Source organism: Sander vitreus, chromosome 8 (genome assembly GCF_031162955.1).
Source record: "Sander vitreus isolate 19-12246 chromosome 8, sanVit1, whole genome shotgun sequence".
Lineage (NCBI taxonomy): Eukaryota > Metazoa > Chordata > Actinopteri > Perciformes > Percidae > Sander > Sander vitreus.
The window spans coordinates 16030471-16044677 of record NC_135862.1 but is presented as its reverse complement, the minus strand read 5'-3'; the positions used below and the strand labels follow the sequence as shown (position 1 = coordinate 16044677).

The 14207-nt window shown below is 38.2% G+C and overlaps 1 protein-coding gene across 1 annotated transcript; it reads right to left on the bottom strand.

The window, feature by feature from the left end:
• Positions 1–1808: 1808 nt before the first annotated feature.
• pias1b (protein inhibitor of activated STAT, 1b) lies at positions 1809–13699 on the bottom strand. Its single transcript, XM_078257077.1, has 14 exons — positions 13668–13699; positions 11160–11592; positions 10919–11003; positions 10673–10720; positions 9799–9889; positions 9580–9714; positions 9362–9467; positions 7860–7933; positions 5870–6030; positions 5423–5556; positions 5158–5335; positions 4912–5051; positions 3799–3836; positions 1809–3706 (listed from the first exon to the last, which is right to left on the bottom strand). The coding sequence occupies exons 1-14, from the start codon at positions 13689–13691 to the stop codon at positions 3362–3364; spliced, it is 1992 nt and encodes a 663-aa protein (XP_078113203.1). The 5' UTR covers positions 13692–13699; the 3' UTR covers positions 1809–3361.
• Between the last annotated feature and the right edge of the window lie 508 nt (positions 13700–14207).

The following is a 14207-nucleotide window of genomic DNA, read 5'->3' as shown; positions in this document are numbered from 1 at the left end:
TACTGCGACCAAAGCCAAAGAGCTTTTTCTTCTTCTTTGAGTTTTAACGGCAGCTTGCATCCATCCTTAATGTTGCACTCCCGCCATCTTCTGGAGTTAGGTAACTCTTACAATCAGGGTTCAAAATGAACTTTTTCCACCAGCCACTCAAAGGATTACCATTGTTTTTTGGCTGGTGAGTGAAGCAAATCTACCAGCCTACATACAGCATATTTTACCAGCATTTGGCTGGTAAATGGTGCTAATTTTGAACCCTGCTTACAATGTCAAGTATGTTACATTTTCCTCATCAGTCATGTTCTCATTGGGTAGCTGACCAGACCATGTTCTGCCTTGTCCACTTGATCACACTCCAGTATGTTCTTTACTCACCCCCCCCCCATACTGACTTCGACAGTTCCTTTTTTGACTGCCTCTTTTGCCAACCTGTCTGCTCTCTCATTTCCGAGGATACCTAAATGCTACATGAACGTTATCTGTTACCCCCATAGACTGTATGGTTACCCCTCTCTAACCATTCTTACGTTTTTAAACAAGGCTTCATAAAGAAGATCCTGATGGCCTCTGGCTGTACCTGACTTTATGCTTGGTACTACATTTAATGTCAATATTTCAAATAAAATAATAAAATACAATAGGTTGAATGGATAGCCTAATGCGTTTCTCCATACTAAAGTATTTCTGGTAGAGAATGAAGGGTTTGAAAAAAGGATCAAAATATGGAAGCAAATCTGTTTCATCAGATTTTGGAATTAAAAAAACATTGAATTTCTAGCACTGAATATTTATGCATTATATTTATGCATTGAAATTTTTTGCCTCTAAATTTTACTCTTTAAATTTTCAACAACTAATTTTCACCTTTATTTCTGTTCATTAATTCAGAATCCAAAATTCAACATAAAAAATGCAATATACCAAATTCAGATGCACAATACAGTGTATTCAATTCAGTGTTAACCTGTAATTTCAAAATCCGATGAAACAGATTTACGGAGAAATGCATTAGGCCATCTATTCAGCCTATTGTAATTTTATTTAATAAAAATAGAAATATCGATATTAAGTGTAGTACCACCATGAGGTTGTAATACACTCAATATTGATATTTCTATTAACTAAAATTACAATAGGCTGAATGCATAGCCTAATGCATTTCTCCATACTATTTCTCCCCCAGGATGAATTGTAATAAATAAATATAAAAATAAACTCCTAATTATGGTTACTTTTGCACCATCATCAAAAACCTTTTGTCCATTAATTTGGTTTATGACCAAAACTCATAAAACTAATGTCACTCCTATCAGCCTCAACTGTACTTAATGTTTAGTGCTAATTAGCAAATGTTAGCATGCTAACATGCTACACTAAGATGGTAAACTTGTTAAATATTACTTGCCAAATATCTGCATGTTATATATGGCTGTAGACATTTAGGTCTTGTTGCTAGATGTGTACTCAGCGGAACATTTCACAGTTGAAAGATTAATTTGTCAGTGCCCTCTGGTAGACAAACTATATAACAGGACACCATTTCTAAACTACCTCAAACATATATTGGCTTTTCTCTACAGCAAATTATTGTTACTGAATGGCCTTCATATACACTGATAGATGTATATGCAAAAAGCTATCATTGGCCAATACATCTGCCTCTACTAAGCATGTGCTGTAATAAAGTGTTTAAAGGAAGGTGTGTTAGATTTAGGATTCTTGCCAAGCCACAAACTGAGTTAGTAGACTGGATACTGAAACAGAACACATGCAGCTGTATCAGGACTGCCCTCGGAGCAACTACAAATGTGCACTTTCTAATATCTGTTTAATTCTTACAAATACTAAACAGCACAGTAGACCTTGTAGCGGTTCAAAATGATCAAAGCCTCTATTGAGTTATTGACATCATCTGATAGTAAAACAAACAGAAAATGTTACAATGCATGTCAAGCAACTATGACATCTTTAAATAGTATTACTTATATAATTACAAAAGAAATATCACATACAATGACAGCAATGCATATCCACGAATCAAACAAATGCTGAAAATATATATGATAATAAATAATCCTAATTATAAGCACAAGTCAAGAAAATAAAGGGAGGGGATGCGTCCATAATAACTTCAATGGTTTTAACTTCTGGGCCAAAATGCATGTTGTGATACACTCAAAGACTAAGCTATCACAGTTCTCTTACAGGCTGTTGCAAATACACTTAACAAAAAGGCTATGCATCCTGGAACAGCATAGCACTCCAACAGGTGAGCTTTCAGGTAATTCGCAGAGACATGCAAAGCTGAAAACTACTCTTAAAATGTTTCCTGCAACTGTGGACGCTTCACTGCTCCACACAGCCTTTATGTAAAGAAGCAAGTGATAAAACCAAACATAGAGACATGAAATGTCAAATTAAAGAATTAATTCAAGTGGACCAGAAACTCTTTCTGTCTTGAAATAGGTCGACCGGCTACTTCGCTGTAGTTTTCTGTGTATATTGTACTTGAAAAAAATTACACAATAAGAAGGCTGCTTGCTGGACTAGTGCCATTCATTCATTTACACACTGAAAATACCTGGTCTCACAATACTGACTTAGTCCCAATTTATATGTATCTTAGGTACAGTCTAAACTATACATTATCGTTCATATTTGAATGACTGAAACAGGCGAAACACGTTATGACAACAGAAGGATCTTGCGTTTGCTTTTGCAATTCTAGTGGCAACAGTTCCTAAAAGCATAAGGAATGCTTCTTTAAAACAGCATACATCCCACATAACTTACATTATAAATAATTTCTTAAAAATAATGACCACAGCATGAATGTCTTACAGAAAAATCTACAGTGATGACAAAAATGGCCAGATCTTTCTGCTGTCAAAACAGAACTTTGACAGAAATTATGCCATTTAGAAAATAAAGAAAGTGTTATACATTTTCCTGTTTTGCTGTGAGTTGCCTTTTGTACATCTATAACAATGCCCATTTTCTTTATATTCTAAATATCATGTTACATAAGGTGTCACCTCATGGGGTTCTGTATACATAACATTATACTGAAATAATGCCATTGACATGGAATATCGAAAACAAAACTGTAAAAACCAGGTACAAAAGGTACAATATAATAAAAGGACCACATGAAGAGGTGTGAAAAAGGCTTCAGTATTCACAGAAAAATATCAACTGAAGTAACTCACCGGACAAGAAGCGTCCTAAGTTTATATACATATGATAAGTAAATTGAAAATAGATTTTCCTCTCTGTACATAGCACTGTATTCTTTCATCTCAGTCTTACTTATTTACAAACTCCTGTTCTCGAGGTCTCCCTTGTCTTTCAGTTCTGTGTGGATCTAGTCAAGAGAGATAACGTCAGATATGGAGCCATAAATGGCTGCCGCCGCTGCAGCTTCCACCGAGGACCTTGACAATCCTGAGATGGTGTGGCTGTCCCTGTCTCTGTCTCGCTCTCTGTCTTTGTCGCGGTCCCGCAGACTGCTGGAAGACACCAAACTACTGGTGCTGCCACTGTTGCTGCCTCCATTGGTGGCTGCCAGCGTGCTGCTCCCTGGGGTGCCCGGCTGCTCACGTAACATCTGAGAGGAGCCGTAGGGCAGGAAACGGTTGAGGAGCAAGTCGTGGTCCTCTGAGGCTGATGCTGACGCAGCTGCTGCGGCAGCCATCACCATGTTGTAATGCTAACAGACATAAAATAGTTACCATTAACAGCAACCAGACATAAACGCACTACAGTACGACTGCCAAAGTTCAATTGTTTGCTTAAATATACCTGATTGTCGCCTTGGAGGAAGGAGAAGAAATTCAGATCTGTAAGAAAAGGAAGAGGGCTCAGTCCATTAACTTCATTCTGGATATACACTACCAACGTCTAGTTACAAATTGCTTCAACAAGCATTAACCTTACATGTTCAAAGATAGGTTAGCTTGGATTTTGTCAAGTCTGTCTTAATAAAAATACTTGCATGGCTTATTAACATTGAGAGAATGATGTAATCATTCCTCCTGCCCATACTGGCTGTGTAACGATGCTTTCCCCCTTGAATTTTGGTCCCCTTACTAACACGGCCAGCAGTTGGAGCTGCAGCAGTGACTATGACACCCAGCTCGTGGAGGACATTGGTATGCTTCTTTAAAATCTTAGAGCCAGATTGCTGCAATTTGTGTCAAAAATAGCACTCCTTTCTCCTCTTACACTTTCACTTACACTCCGATGTCCATCCAACGTGAATAAACATCCATAAATCTGCTTAAAAATCACGTAACTCCAGAACTTGCCTGAGGATCGTGACGTTAAAAAAAATAAATCCCATATCCAAGTATTCCAGTTATAGTTGTCCATCCATGGGACATTGCAAACAAGAACAGCGAATACCTAATTCAGCATACTTTGAACGGTGCAATAATAATAATAATAATAATAGGAGTTACAAGATGTTATGGGGTTGTCTCAATTTCGCCTGAGGGGGGGGGGGGCCACAGCTTAAGCTAGTATGAGGCTTCAGCAGACTGAGTTAGTCAAATCAAGCAGGTGTCTTCATGACCAGGTTTACTGCTGAGGATTGTCCCAGCAACAAGTCTACACACGACTAGGACATAATCCTTCACCACATCTCAGGAAGTAACCACTGAAACTAACATGTAATAGTAGGAAACGTAAAGACAGATTTTGCACCACAAATACTATAACTTTAAAAGATACCCAATTGATTCAGCTGACTCAGACTGCTGAAGCATCATGTTAGCTTCAGCTGAAGACATATTGCTTTACAACCAGTTTGGACAGAACAAATGGATACTGGGTTAACATATGGGCATGTGATTATTGTATTGAGGCAGACTTAACAAAAAACGAAATCCTTCCTTTAAGGCAAGACAGGTGTACCTGGCAGGTCACTAGTTGTGTGATAATAGTGGCGATAGTCCTGGATAAGAGGTGGAGGGGGAGGAATGTAGCTGGTCTCCACAGGGGGCATACTGGGAGCTCTGCTTACAGGTGAGGCCTGGCTGTGTAGGTTCAGTACTCTGAGAGGAGACAAAAGAAGTAACACGACAGAGCTGAGCACAAAGTTCCCAAAAAAATCATTTGTTCATGGTGATGTAACTTCCCGTTTGTGGTTTGGAGACTCACCCCTTGTTTGGAGGTGGAGAGACGGGTGACACCGAGGGACAGGCCCTTTTAGGAGGCGGCTCATCATCTAGCTCATCCTCAGAGGAGCTATCCAGTGTCAGGTCAATCACATCAACTTTCTTGCTGTTGTCATTGGATGATCCCCGTTTATGCTCATGCGTTTCTGTTCGAGACGAATCTACAAAGCAACAGTTAACTCACACTGTGCTCACAGATCACAATTAATGAGTACACTTGAAGAATCTGAAATGTACGAGCTGCATACCGCTGTCTACACCATTGTACGAAGCAGACACCTCCTGCACCTCTTTCTTCGACCTCATGGGGGCCCAGTTTCCATCTTCTTTGAACTGGATTTCATCACAGTCAGAACAGCTATTCAAGATTTCCATGAACAACCTATGAAAACAGCATGACATTTTAACACAGTTTGGCAACTTTGCAACCAGAATTACGTAAGCTTTTAGTACTTCATCATCCCTTAAAACTTATATTTTGGATATACAGTGTTATCCGCACTTTTTAAAGCTGCAATTTATCTGGGCCATCAGCAATAGATCCATGAGTTTGAAGACTTATCAGATGCCAAAACAATTGCTCAGTGCTATATAATACCATGAAGAATAAATTTCTCTTAACAGTTTTCACAGCAGCAATTATTTTATACTTCTCAAAAGTCACCAGGTAGGAATGTGTGACGTGTTGTGCTCACCCGTCAATAATGAGGTGCTCATACGGTGCCTTCTTGTCACAGACTGGACACACCCAGGTCGGCTTCTTCTCATTCATTTGGATGTAAAGTGTTGCATCGAAGCACTGAAGGTGAGAACATGTTATCGCTCTGCAAGGAATTGTCAGCCTCATCTTCCCCAGCTTTAAAACAAAACAAAAAACACAAAATAAATATCACTTCTCAGTACTACATTAAATACTGCACCAGTTAGTTTTATAGTGACAGAATATTGTAGAAGTGACGTTCTAATTAAGCATACAGTAAGGGTGTGACAAGACGCTCAGCTCACGAGACAAGACGAGACACGATATTGGGTTCACGAGAACGAGACAAGATTTTAACACTATTTTAAAGAAAACTTCAATGACGAAATATGACTGGAAAAATAGTCTTTTATTCAATCGAAAGTCATGAAATGAAAACCGAGCACTGTGAAAGGTTTTGCCACAAACTCAAATGGCTTCTCTCCTGTATAACTAACCTCTTCAGACCTAATAACTGCGGCGTTTCCACCGGGAATCCAAAATGCTGCCACACAAACAACTTAAAAGTGGCAGGTAGGATTGGATACCATTCACATTTTTACCGGTACCTGAAATTTGGTGCCGGTACCCAACGGTACCTTTTTCCAGTACTTTCCCTCTGTAATAACAAAAAATGTATTTCAGTTGTAAAAATAATTCCGAACCTATTTAATTGTTATTTTTATTATTTTACACACCACACAAAATAATACACCCCCCTCTCCCCTCACAAACCCACACCTACAGCCCATTAAATCAAATAATTATTAATTTCATGCACTGAACTGTAACGTTTCTTCTTGTATTTGTATCTTATTCTATTTTAGCCTGTTTTATTTGCATGACCGGTTTTAATTGCTCTTTAATGTTTTATGTAAAGCACTTTGAATGTAATCCACTACTTTCAACATCTATATAGACCGGTTTTCTGGGTTATTACTGACCTATATCACTAACCAGACCACAATTTGCATTAACTGTATATTGACTCTTCACTACATTTCAGCATTTATATAGACTGTCTATTCATATATATATTGCGTTATAACTGATCAACACCACTAACTAGATCATAATTTGCACTAACTGTTTTTGTTTTGTTTGACTCTTCACTACATCTCAGCAGTGTTATAGACTGTCTATTCATGTATATTGTGTTATTACCATATCACTTTCGCATATCCTTCGTCTTACTTACACCTCACTTTGCACTGACTTTGTAATGCTTACTTAATCTGCACTTTATGTAGCCTTTTGTATTCTGTATTCCTGTTTTGTATTGTATGTGAAACTGTATGTTGTCCTGCACACTTATGCTTTTCTTGGCCAGGTCACCATTGCAAATGAGAACCTGTTCTCAACGGTCTACCTGGTTAAATAAAGGTTAAATAAAAAAATTAAAAAAAGCCCTGTTGCTGAAATGTGCTATAAATAAAGTTGCCTTACCCTACAACCTCCAGCCTGTCAGTCTGTAACCAGGGCATAGTGAACACTGTTGTGCCTGTCTGTCTTGGAAGTGTAAAGTTAACTGCACTGCGATTTCGCCATTAAATTATATTCCAGCAAACACTGTCTGCACTTTGAAGTTTTGAAAACCTTAACCACACTTGTGACCGCTTTACCAGCATTGTCGTGACTCACTTTGACATGAACGCTGCAGATGCGACGTAACGTTAGTCCCGCTCCGACGAGATCTCGTCACACCTCTAGTATACAGTTTATGGCAGTACAGTAAGAAGTACTTTTTGTCTATCTGCACAATAAAATACAGGTCTAAGGGACTTTAAAAAATCCCTCTTTAATTAGAATTGTCAATTCATTTCTTGATGTGTCAATAGGCTTATTGACTAACTGGTTGTACAGGTGTTCTGCAGACTTCCAATTATACTTCTCACAACTAACTACAATACTACTTTTTTAGTTGAGCAGTATAGTGGAGTATTTACAGGACACAGGAGAGAGACTCGTAGACTGGTGGTGGCGATCTCACTCTCTGGATCAGCTGTTAATTTCTCTTTGACTGTGAGAAAGAAAAAGACAAACACAAAGATTAAAAACAAGTATTATGACTGTTAAAGCCAATTGTGCTAATGTTAATTCGTTTAACAAGACTCCAAAACTCCCTCACGATTAATCTTTCATCATATGATGGATGGATGAAAAATGTAAGTTCTATGTGTGAGCAAAAAAAGTGCAGTGGAACAACAAATGTTCAAAACTTTTTTCCAGGAATCTTTAAGAAACTGAGGAACTTTGCAGAACTTAGAACCTTTTTTGGGTCCTAAATTGAATTCCGGGGACTCACAAGTTGTTGTTACTACGTAGTCAAACAGGCCACAAAAATGCACAGTAGTTACTAGGGCTGTCCCAAACGATTATTTTCTATTTTATTATCTAGCAATACATTTTTCGATTAATCTAACGATTAATTTTTCAATTAGCGATTATTTTCCCATTGCTCAATTATTAACAATTTACACAAAACAAATTTCAGTAAGGTTCAAATCTCTATTTATTAAATTTTTTTAACACTGCACTGTTCAAGTAAAATACATTTGTAGTGCAACCTGAAGCCAGATGAAGTCCAACCACAAAATAAAGTCACTTTCAGGAGGAATACAAAAATAAAAACTTAAAGTAAACAGAGCAAGTGCAAAAAAGAGTAGCCTGTATTAGCTTTTTTTAACCGTAGGTAAAATAATGAATAAGCTCTTGTTTAACATCCATGCTCTTCTCCCTTTTAATTTAACTTTAATTATTTGTATCTAAAGGCTGGTTAAGCACTGCAGGGAGGAGAAGTTGGACAGTTTTTTTGTCTCGTTCCAGTGATTGGCACATCTGGGTGATGGCGTTGGATATGCGGTAGCATGTTAGATGTATTTCCACTCACATACCCAACAACTGCTGAATAACGTCGACACACAGTCCTCGTCTTATCCACCACTCTCTCACATGTACTACTGTAACTGACCCGAAGACCGAACTTGCGATCTTAAAGAGGCCGGCGGGTCCTCTAACTCTTGTGGGTCGCCACTACTCGCCCTTTTGTGCCGCTATCTCTGACTCACTGGACTGTCGACCTGACAAAAAACTCCATGTAAGCGGAGAGCTCGGCTAGCTTCAGAGCTAAGGCGGGGCTACAGATTAGTTGTCCCTAGAACCCCCGTATCTAACAGTAGTTCCGCAATACATTAGTTCTGCATTATATTAATTAATTTGCACGCAAGTTTTATTTATTTATTTTATTTAGTGACGCGTCAACGCAAATTATTTGTGTCGACGCATTTACGTAATCGATGACGTCGACTACGCTGACAAATCGTCCCAGCCCTAGTAGTTACTATATGACAGAAGGTAATTTATGTGATCGTCTTTTACTTATAGATGTAGTGCAAACACATGTGTTACATGTTCTATGTTTTTACTACAAAATCTAGAGGCAACTTACTCAGAGCTCTTGAGTGGTCGGGGTTCCTAATTCCTTTGGCCCGTAGTCTTTGCAACAACACTGCAGACGACTGCTGTCTTACCAGATAAACAGCCATGGAAAAACTCTGACAAAACAAAGATAAAATAATGAGCGAAACAAGTTACACTGAGGTAACTTAAGTCCTCTTTAGTGGACTATGATGCTTGATTTCTAAAGCTTTGCCTGGAACTTCCTACCCTCCCAATTTCTGAAGTCCACGACACCACAATTGTGTTGGGGACTGTGGTGGACAGTCGAACAAGAGAGGTTATGTTGATGGGACGACTGGGCCTTTTTGGTTCAACTCCATTTTTGGTTGGAGGAAGATATCCCTGCAGACCAAATATCAAACATCAGTGACCTTGATTCTCAGTAACTGGTGGTGTACTACACAGAAAATATGACAATAGACTCACCGGGAGATTACAAGGCTTGCCGTTCACCTTCACACACAGATTAGGGGGGAAATGATCCTCCTGGGGACAGCTTGTCTCTGATAAACAAAATCTGAAAATGAAGAAAATAAATGACAGAAGCTGTAAGATCAAATGTTGAGGGACAAATGTCAAAAGCAATTTGTTTCTGTAAAGTTGCCACTTTCACAAAAAGGTTGGCTTGCTTATTTTACCATTTCAGTTCTGTCAAGTACAGCCATCTCCATCTATGATATAGGAGAGCACCTCTTAAAGGATGGCATTCATCCATACAGTGAATATTTTATTATGCAACTAAGGAAAACATCAGTTTTTGTTAACGTTATTTAATGTTTTTGTCAAGTTAAACAATGCCAACAAAGTGTGCCTGTTTGGTTCAATTGTTTTAAAGTAAGGTTATTGGAAGGTAATAAAAACACTTGCACGTAAGCTATCAAAAAACTATAATCCTGGAATTGAACAGCAAACTAATTATTAATCATATTGGTGAATATATTGTCTAATAATATGTGTGCATCCCTGCATTCTTCACTCCACAATTCAAAACCTGTTCTGTTGATCATTCATTTTGATTCCTATCTTTGTCTTTTATCAACACCTATAACCTATAACTGTAAACTTAAAGGTTAAAGTTACAACTTGGGTGAGGGTTTTAACTTCTTACGTCTGAATCTGAAAGTCAGACTAAATCGCTAAGAAGAAAGACTGAAATGATGTGAACTATACAAGTGACAAAACTATTTTTTGTTTGCTTCAAAACTAAGGAGCTAAATGCAGACCCATCACTTAACGCAAATATACTTATTATTCAAAAGAGAATGTTTTTATGCTCTGAAGAAAAGTATGTTAGACATACCTTAACTGAACTTGAACAGCAAAGTCACATTTGGTCCCAGATATGTCCCTAAAGAATTAAAAGAAAGCTTGATCAGGATGACCAAAAGTTTCACATTCAATTTAATAACAACTCTGATTGATTGCTATGTCAGATAATGATTTTTAAATCATGTAAACAGTACAAAAATAGTTTGGTAGTTTCAATGCTTTTACAGTATTATTTCTTCTTCCCTTTCATCTCTTACCAGATAGCTTTCTCACTTACATGGAGCTGCTGATCTGTTGAACTTGCTGTGGTGTTAATGCAAAGGCATAACATGCTTCCTGGAACCGCTGACTGTTGTCTGAGGCTACGAAAAATAAACGAGGAACAGGACAGTCAGAATCACTAGGCTCTAATGTCAACTCTAACTGAACTTTTACTGATCATGGTTTTGACAAGTCATGGCTCAGACATGTAAGTGTTATCGCTAAACAAACAGCAGAGCAGAAAGTGGTTGACTCACCCAGGCTAGTTGGCTTAATGAGCTCATCCAGAACGTCATAGAATGGCAATCTCTGGAGCTTGACATCAGGATGTACAGGGTGCAGGGCGGAGGGGAGGTGAGGCAGACTCAGCTCATGCTTGGGCCCAAGTAAAGAAACAGGCAGCAGAGGCGATGGGGAACTGTGGCTGTCAAATCCCAGCTGAGCGAGGCCGGCGGGCAGGCTGGAGGCAGAATGAACACCGGGCAGAGCCAGGTCTACTGGTGAAACCATTTTGGTTGGGAAGCGTCGTCTGTAGAGCTCTTTGATCTTCATCTGCACAGCAGGACTGCAACCAGCCTTGAGTAAGTGAAGAGCTTTGGTCAAAAGTTCGTGTTTGCGCCCGTGCTTATTCCGTCCTGCATACCCCAACAACACTTGAAGCTCCGAAACTCGAAGGCTCATTACCATTTGCTGGTAAAAAAAGAAGAGTTTGAAAAATCGTCTATTAAACATTTTTTTCATATTCTGATGAAAAAAAGAACAAGTTTCCTTTCCTCATTTCAGCCTTCATCATTTAAAACATCATTATTAAAGCATGTCTGATTTATTTCTTTACATCATTAAAAACCCTTCACTAGCTTGCAAATCATCCACACCCATAGCATTTTCATTTTTGAGACAGGCTTGGAGATTTTTACAGTTTCTTTGGCCTTTGTTCGGCTAGTATCTAAATAAAAGACAATGAAGAGCTTCATCATACAGTATATTTAACAAACACATCCACTCTGAGATGACTTTGGCAGAGATGGCCCTTTGGCTAGAAGCAGAAAACGCACATAACTTCTACTGATTCTACTATTTAAGGTTTTAATCCTCATCACCTCATGCTGCAAGTGATAATACAGGGTAGGGCTGTGCAATTAATCAAATTTTGATAGCGATTTCAATTTAGGCTCCTAACGATCACAAAAAAAAATGTAATAAAGAAAAACGATTATTTCGCACATTATACTGCAAGTAAACTCTTATTTTGTCTTGTGTTCTGAAGGGGAATTCAAAAAGGTTCAACGGGAAAAGTATTAAGGGAAATTTCACAGTTCAAGGTGTTTTCACTGTTTTTTAAGTTCAATAAATGCAACATCTTTCCATGGTCAATGAGTAATCATGTTAAATAGTCATGATTTCAATATTGAAATCATTTTTTCCATAATGGAGCAGCACTAATACAGGGTGTGGACACATTAACATGAGTATCTGTACAAAATAAAGGAATCCAATACACCAGAGACTTTTTCTTCAGACAGTGTCAGAGAGGTGTTAATTTCAATTTTTAGGAAGATTCTTGTGATGTTGTATTAGGTGGCCCTGCTTTTTTTGTTGTAGTAACATAATACAATCTAATGACACAGGTTGTTTTATTCTTAACAAAATCATTCCTACAGTGTTATGCAGTCAAATAAAGCAAAACCATAAATTACAATAGAACTGGATCAACACCTGTGACACAGAAGCAAAGAAAACAAAACATTTTCATCTCCACAAAAGTAGGGCTTCCATTGTATTATGTTATACTATATTGTACAGGTACGTGTGTTCTTAGGTCCACCATATGTAAAGTCATCTTTTGTGAATGATTGTGTGTAAACGGTGCGATGTGGCCCCACACACGAAGGCAACACTTAATGACACTTAATGGCATTAAAAAGACAACTTGCATAGATAAGCAAATGTTACTTTATCAGTCAAGGTCATCTGTGTGGTAACTGAGGAGACCAATTAGGACTCAATGTGGAACTGCAAAAGGTAAATATTTCAGCAATTGTAAACATTCGGATGACGCTTGAAATGTGGCCTGTTAATAAAATGTGATGTCGCATACCACCGGATATAAGTGGTACATTTATATTCAATAAATGAGCTGAACGTTGATGTTAAATGCCTTTTGTACCGTATAGAAATAATACGTTTCACAATGAGTGTTTTCTGTCAATTAATAATGAATTACCAACATTATATGAGTAGAATAATGCCGGTTTAATCTGACTGAAACAAAAATGAATGTTACAGTATTTACTTTATCTCGAGTGTTTGAACAATTATCGCAAACATTACATCGGAAATAACGCTAATGGAAGCTGCGCTTATCTTCCAGGGAATAGACAGAGCCCACTTTTAAACAGAAATTGGGGTCCTCCCGGCGAACTACTGCCAATGTCAGGTGGTTAATACTACAGTGCCATTGGGTACAAAACGTTGACATGAAAGTGGTTTTCACATTTGACTAAAAGCGATATGTGGCCTTATGTGCAGGTGAGCAAAGGCAGCCTAACGGGACGTCGGCAACAATAACAAAGCTAATGCTAGCGGGCTAGCCAGCCAGCTAACAGTTTGTCCGGTCTCCACTGCTCTCCTGTTTTTGTATTATATGCTTTGATACCAACATTCATCGGGTCTCTACTGTCAAGTAATAATGGTTCTATGATTTGAAATTCCCAAATTCACTGTGAAACGTCTATTTGTCAAGCTAATGTAGGGGCTCACTTTACCTTCAGTTCCGCATTTTCCGCCATCTTGTTACATTAGGTACGCATGCGCAAAAGCCATCCTCAAGGGACAGAGCAAAATTCAAAATTGGTGTCGCTTCTTCGCCGCGGACAGCAGGGGGAGCTACCGCAGCACATAGCCTACTGTCTATGAACACAATACCAAAGAGGACAATACTACACATGGAACGTCAAGGGTATAGTTTTTGTCAGACCAACAGTCCAAAACAGAAATAGCATGCATTTAATATTCAGTAATATATAACAGAGAAAAGTAAAAAATCCTCACATTTATGAAACGAGCAACTCTTTGCCATTTGTGCTTGGTAAATGACTTGAACGATTAGTTGATTATTAAAGCATGGCCATGAATTTTCTGTCAATGACTAATAAAATGATCGATTAATCGTTGCAGCCCTAGATAAAAATAGATAGTCCTAAATAAAAAGAAGAAAAACAATTTTACTATATCGAGCCTACCTAACCAGTCCGTCTTATTTTGGTGTTTTTGTATTTCAGCAAAACAAAATTCCTCAAACAAAT